Source organism: Acipenser ruthenus, chromosome 5 (genome assembly GCF_902713425.1).
Source record: "Acipenser ruthenus chromosome 5, fAciRut3.2 maternal haplotype, whole genome shotgun sequence".
Classification (NCBI taxonomy): Eukaryota; Metazoa; Chordata; class Actinopteri; order Acipenseriformes; family Acipenseridae; genus Acipenser; species Acipenser ruthenus.
The window spans coordinates 67,155,246-67,162,450 of record NC_081193.1 but is presented as its reverse complement, the minus strand read 5'-3'; the positions used below and the strand labels follow the sequence as shown (position 1 = coordinate 67,162,450).

Below are 7,205 nucleotides of genomic sequence, written 5' to 3'. Positions count from 1 at the left end.
TAAGGTTAATAAAAATGAAGAACAGAAGTTGGTTAAGAAAAAACTGGCTCCTTGTTGCAGGACTTTCCTTTCTTGGCATTCACCTGGGCACACACCTAATGCAGAAGGCTGTGAAAAGCTCAACTCAAACAAACCTGGAATCAAAACAGAAGAATGTCATCGACTGATTAACCTAAATCAGCATGTGTCAAGCATCATTATTTAATTAATTTTGAATTTTATTTATAGAGAAGTTTTGAAATAAGTCATTCATAAGGTAATTCTGTACCGTCAAACCTTTCAATGTAGGTTCAGTTTCCCAATGGAAATAGAATAAACTTTCTATGATTTTAAACACCAAATACCTTTTTTTTTTTTTTTCTTTAAAGTGTTAATGCTATGTGACTGATGTCTCGCCTTGCACCCAAAAAGCCATCGCTTTGTAGTGACGGACCTTTAACAGATGAAGTGTGTCAAACACTGTCTGTATTTAGAGAAATCCTCAAATCGTGTTATGGTCCTTGTGGCAGACTGAAGCTCATACATAACAACCGGGGAGGTCGTGTTCAGACCACTTCATCATCTGCAGTTTTGCTGAATGGGGTTCCTTTGTCCCATCCAGTGCTGAAGCTGCTGGCTGCATCTGTTATGAACCATGTGTCTCGATTTAGCGATTGTGGTTTGTTTGCAGCAATCCTTGGCTGCACCTTGATTGAAAATACACAGAGGTTAAATATGGCGAGCAGTTCAGTTATTAAAATATACAGACAACTTTTAAACTTAAGTATTGCCTATTTAAACAGCGAGGACTGTAGCTGCAGAGTGAAAGTTGATTTCAAAAGCAGCCAGACTCTATTAGCGCTAGCACGCACAGTGATAGCTAGCAAGCCAGCTTGCATGCTCACCTTTAAAGAGGGAGAATACATAAGTTCAATGGTGTTGAAGGCTTTCTTACGCACAGTTCCATGTACGGTGGGACCTAATGCTTGTTTAGGGAAGGTGGTCATAGTTCCTATTGAGGGAAACATAGCACAGGACACTGCTGTACTCTCTGGTTTACTTGTACAAATGCCAGAGGCACTGCCACTCTCCAACATAAAGAGACTTTCTTCGAGTTGCATTAATGTGGCAGTCTTCAATGTTTCAATGTCTGGGGATCTTTCTGATGCTGCTGATGGAACCGTGGAAATAAGTTGTACTGTGTCCCCAGAAGCGGCCATTCTGGAGCAGCTACTTAGAGTGGGCAAGCAGATGGTCAGCGAGTGTGTAGGCCTTTTGGTGTGTCAGAAGGTGGTTCATCCTGTGTTGAAACAGTACCTGCAAGAGCAAAATGTGATTGTTGTAGACCGATTAGGATCTGCCCTGATGGAGCCACTGGTCCAAATGACAGGTAAATAATTACTTGATAGCAAGCAAAATAAAAATAAAAAATGAAGAGGTGTACACATTGCACGTAATGACCTGTAGATTAATCCATGCTCAGCGCATTATATAGGCCACAATATAAGTTTTGACAGTGTGGCGCAAACATGTGGCAAATCTGGATGTTTAGAATCCAAGTAATTTTAGAAGCACTCTGTATATAGGAATTCATTACAGTGGCTACTATAGACAAGTTACCCATCTATTGCTGAAGGCTTTCTTACAACCACTTCCTGATAGTAATGAAATGAGCCAACAGTGTGGTCCAATGTTTCATTTGAGAAACCCACTGTCATTCTTCATCAGTGCTGCTTTTTATTTCATTATAGTTGGCCTCCTAGAAAAAAGTAAATTGCACCAATATTGCACTTGTAGTTTGCTTTTAGACTAGGATATAATATTGTATACTTAGGACTGCTGATTTTCTGTGTTTTACCCTGACTTTTCTACTCCTTTAAAAATGTAATTGAAGCCATTTGTGTATCTCAATCACAACTGAGAAACGCGTAAATAGTAAAAATGATTTAATTTTCTTTTTTTTCTGTGAAACAACTAAATGGGCTTTTAAATCATGATTTACTTTCATGGATAAGGGCGTCTGCTAAGAAATAAATAATAATAAGAAGAAGAATTTAAATGCAGAACCGACTCATCTTTATTAATGTAAATACATCTAACAATTGTAATACTGTGTCGAGCATAAAATACTTTATTTTACATTCTAGCTTTCATAAATATTATTCGCTTAATCTTGTGATCTCGTTTCTATGTTGTGCTTGTAAATGAAAAATTAAGGCTTGGCCAATTTAAAAGCCCATTTAGTTGTTTCACATGTATACATGTTTTTATTAACACGTTTCTCAGATGTGATTGAAGGTGGTAAATCAGAAGCCCTATGTATACTATACAGTAAGCCAGCATTTAAATGTATACAAACATTCTTATCTATTTCAATACATAAGTTTTTTTTTTGTTTGTTTGTTTTTTTTAAACTAGAGAATATTTCATTGGCTTAACTGAGTTTAAGCTTTTTTTTTTTTTAAACACATAGGTGCACAATCTGTAGCTTCATATCAATCCGCTGTTCCTTCCAACTGCTATGGGCTGCTGAAGGACCTTTGTGTTGTGAGTTTTGGGTCTAAAGAGTTGCTCCATTTAATTCCTGGTGAGGATTCAACAGTCTGCAGCTTGGTCCTCTGTAACAGGAATGAGACCACATTGAGTGAACTCAAGGTAGGCTTCTTTCTAATTCAACATAGTATGAAAGATGACTTGTACAACTTTTCATTTAACAATAAAAATATATTGTGGGACTATTCAGAATTATTTTCTTTCAAGGACATAATCCTTGACACAATCCTTTTGCAATAAAAATGGTTTTTTTTTCACCTCATAATTTTTTAAAATTAAGCTTTAAAACTGTTAGAAAATAACCTGTGATTGTATGTATGCTATAATATGGCATTTTGTATGCTATAATGTGGTATTGCTAAAAATGAAATTATTTTGTCTTTTAATGGTGAAGAATTACTCAAGTAATAATCACACAGGCATTGGCAAAAATAATGTGCGGTTCATTTTATTTGTTACCTTAATGCCATCTGCAAGATGAAATGTTTGCATGATACAAATGTACCTGTAATCTGTTTACAAGACTGAAAGACTGCTGTTGTGGTAAGATTTAGATTGCATTCAACTCAAAATGATCACTACCTAATTGATTTAAGATACTAGTGTGATAGACGGTGTATTTGTTTTGTACAATATATATTTTTTAAAATCCAGATTTATTTTTTGGCCATGGGTACAAATGTGTATTTCTTATAAATGTGAGGGAAGGATCATTGTTCACTCTTGACATTTAACAACAAATTATTATCATGTGGCTGGAGAGCAAGATTGACTTTAGTTCCTCTGCCACAGCATCAGTATTGCAGTCTTCAGGATTGTGTCAGATGGCATTACATGCACAACTCTGGCCTTGTAGGTACAATTTTGCCCAAGGGCACAGCTCTAAGGACCGCTGGAGCAACAACAAAATGTAAAAATGTTGATAACGGACCATTGTAAATAGAGCTTTAAAGAAGAAGAATCATCATCATCTAATTACAAATACAATATTTTGTTACAGATTGCATGTCAGACTGCAGAGGATGTGCTAAGACTTTCACTCACAAAGCCATTTGCACTACTTGGTGGTGGATGCACAGAAACACATTTAGCATCCTACATTAGAAGCAAGGTTTGTATCTGGATAAAAGTCAAATTTGGGCATTCATTGTTTATTAGACTGGTAAATGTTTTAGGTGTGATGGACAGAAATAAACTGGGAGTCAGTTTTAATATTTATATTTGTAATCAGTGTGTCATTGTTTAGTAGATATTTAACATTTATACTGTTTTGAGCAGCAATTTTAGTAAGAAAGAGCCCAGTTTATTATGCATTCAAATATAAGAAGTGCTGCATCTTCTATTCTGAGATAAACTACATTATAAAAAATAAAAATATATCTGATTGCCTTGTTCATTTTCTTCATGGGTCCTTCACTTCACTGGAAACATCTGTGGAAAAAGACAAGAGGTTTGATTTAGAAAATGGTTGTGTAAAACAGTATAAAAAACAAGAGTGTCTTTGGGCTGTTTTATATAACTATTTTTTAATGGAAAAATAATCCACTTTAATGTTCCAAAATGAGAAACAAATTAATTGAATTAGATTACTTAATTGTTTGTGTCTCCTTTTGCAAAACGTTCTTATTCTTTAAAAAATGTACTACAGGCATTTCCTTGAAAATATTCAAACCAGATGAATAAATGTGCATACCACATTAATGAATGCAGAAAGCCAAAATATTTGTCCTCCTTAAGTTTCTTTTAGATGTAATCATTTGTGACTGAAACGGTTCTGGTTGAAATGTAAGGATGTAAAGGTGTACTAGAACTGAATATTATTTAAATCAATTAATTTTGTATCAATGCATTACATGATTGTGGCAAAACATTTATTTTAAATGTTTAAAATAACTTGTTTTCCAGTGCACTAACAGGATTGAAGACGTCCTGTCAGACCTTGCCTGCTCCTATACCGAGTACCAGCTGGCCGTTGACAGCTTTTGCCGCTCATTAGAGTCTCTTGCGCGTTCCTTGGAGCACGATGGTGGTGAAAGTCTTGTAGATCTGTCCCATGGTCATCGGTGGTTCGTTCAGGCCAGCAGTCCTCTCGATTCTTACTGGAAAGATTTGGTTAACAGCTGTGGCTGCGGGCTGTTTGAGAAACATCAGAGTCTGGACTGGGCTATTTTGGGTGATAAGTATCCCTCTCTTACTCCTGGAGCAGATTGCAGCCAGTTTGAAGAAACCACCCCTGATCTTTTTGTATTGGACTCCTTTCCAGCAAAAATCAATGCTTTGCAGATAGCAGTCGAGACAGCAAATCTCATCTTGGATCTCAAATACATCATACAGGATGTTAATTAGCAGTTTTTGTTAGTTATCCTTTTTTTTCAAATAACACTGCTTTTTTTTGTATGAAAATCTGTAAAACATTCAGGATTGCAAATAAATATTGTATGTTGTAAAGCAGAATTGTCCTGGTTATTTTCTCTTAACAGAAACCTCTGTTTAGTAAGATAAGTCATTGGAGGCTTAATTAGGCTTCCAAGCCGTAGGCTGGGGATGCCTATTGTTTTTGTTAGGATTATTATTATTTTTTTTTTTCTGCCAAAACATGCTCAAAAACTCACGAAATTCGGTACACTGGTAGATGCCTATGGATGATAGTCGGTGATATTCAGCAAATTTGCGCAAGTTATATGGTTCGGCAGCCATATTGGATTTTGCGGAATTTGTTAAAACGCCTATGTACCGGAAACCGCTTACTGCAGAGTTCTGAAAATTGCTATACGTGTTGAGGGATAGTCCATGATTAACTGTTGTTAATATGAAGCTGACTGGTTCTGTGGTTTGGCAACCACATTGATTAATGACATAAAATTACCATAAAAAAATAAAATCATCAAAATTCAAATATCTTCTTCTCTGAAACCGCTTATCTGATTGAAACAAAAATTGGAATAAAACATCTCAGTATGGTCATCTGTTACACTTGTTCAAGGGAAGTTGCTACTGTGAAAATCATGGCGTCCACGCTGCATGACATCATCAACATACGCAACTGGCTATAAAACTGTATAACTTCTTATCGGCTGCACTAAAATGCACAAAATTTGACACGGATGTAGAGGACTATGGGATGTTGTGTCGTGGTCAATATGGCAGCCTTTGGTCACATGGAATGGCAGCCATCTTGGATTTAATGAAAAGTTTGGACAATATTCAAAAGTCTTCTTCTCATGAACGGTAAATAGTACAGCTGTGAAACATTTTCTACATAGTGCACTCATGTCCACGATTGATTCTACTTAAGGAAAAATGGATCGGTCACATGGTGTGGCAGCTATGTTGGATTTTGCGTAAAACACTTAAATAACAACTCCTCATGAGCCCATTGAGTCCAATTTTTCACCCTGAAATGACACATTCCCACCACTGGGGAGAGCTGTTAACATGGAGAAGTCTACAAGGTATAGAAAAAATATAGCAAGGTATAGAAAAAAGTATGTTTGTAATTTATTAGATGTGACTTTTGTTGTTTTACAAAACTGGTGTGTTTATATGAGCACTATAGGTAATGCAAGTAGTGTAATGCATAAACAGTTTTATATAGTATGGTTAAGTTCTGTTAAAGGTCAAATTTAAAGCTGGCTGTAAAACTTCCCATAATTTCTTATTGACTGCAGATGGTTGTTATATAACATGCAGAGTTCTGATTGAAACCAAAATGAGCATAAATGATGTAAGAATGATTATCTTTTACGGTTGTTCAAGGGAAGTTGCTACAGTATAAAACATGGCTGCTGTGGGCCAATGAGATTTCAGCATTGATCATCTAACTAGTGATTCCAATATTTTGGCCAAAATTGACACAGTCAACTGTGTCCAAAATTATTTGTGATAACGTTTCATCTATAACAACCAATGCGTTTAAATTTCACACTAACTGCTTGGAAGCCGTGAAGTTGCTCGCAACTCTAGTTATTAGGCTTCCAAGCCGTAGGCTGGGGAAGCCTATTGTTTTTGTTAGGATTATTATTATTATTATTTTTCTGCCAAAACATGCTCAAAAACTCACAAAATTCGGTACACTGGTAGAGGCCTATGGATGAAATTCGGGGATATTCAGCAAATTTGCGCAAGTCACATGGTTTGGCAGCCATATTGGATTTTGCGGAATTTGTTAAAACGCCTATGTATCGGAAACCGCTTACTGCAGAGTTCTGAAAATTGCTATACATGTTGAGGGATAGTCCATGATTAGCTGTTGTTAATATGAAGCTGATTGGTTTAGTGGTTTGGAAACCATATTGATTAATGTCATAAAATTACCATAAAAATATAAAATCATCAAAATTCAAACATCTTCTCTGAAACCGCTTATCCGATTGAAACAAAAATTGGAATAAAACATCTCAGTATGGTCATCTGTTACGCTTGTTCAAGGGAAGTTGCTACTGTGAAAATCATGGCGTCCACGCTGCATGACATCATCAACATACGCAACTGGCTATAAAACTGCGTATAACTTCTTATCGGCTGCACCAAAATGCACAAAAGTTGACATGGATATAGAGGACTATGGGATGTTGTGTCGTGGTCAATATGGCGGCCTTTGGTCACATGGTGTGGCAGCCATCTTGGATTTAATGAAAAGTTTGGACAATATTCAAAAGTCTTGTTCTCATGAA

The 7,205-nt window shown here is 36.2% G+C and overlaps 1 protein-coding gene across 1 annotated transcript; it reads left to right on the top strand.

The window, feature by feature from the left end:
* Window positions 1–375: 375 nt before the first annotated feature.
* Window positions 376–4,986, top strand: LOC117402363 (molecular chaperone MKKS). The gene is made up of 4 exons (XM_034003422.3): window positions 376–1,369; window positions 2,453–2,634; window positions 3,533–3,643; window positions 4,438–4,986. Exons 1-4 carry the CDS (start codon window positions 388–390, stop codon window positions 4,876–4,878), a joined length of 1,716 nt encoding a protein of 571 aa, XP_033859313.1. The 5' UTR covers window positions 376–387; the 3' UTR covers window positions 4,879–4,986.
* Window positions 4,987–7,205: the final 2,219 nt, after the last annotated feature.

Excerpts from the sequence above, each read along its gene's own strand:
- LOC117402363 (XM_034003422.3), top strand. The coding sequence starts at position 388 with ATGTCTCGCCTTGCACCCAAAAAGCCATCGCTTTGTAGTGACGGACCT. Across the intron at positions 2,635-3,532 it reads CCACATTGAGTGAACTCAAG|ATTGCATGTCAGACTGCAGA; the intron begins GTAGGCTTCTTT and ends ATTTTGTTACAG. Across the intron at positions 3,644-4,437 it reads CATCCTACATTAGAAGCAAG|TGCACTAACAGGATTGAAGA; the intron begins GTTTGTATCTGG and ends CTTGTTTTCCAG.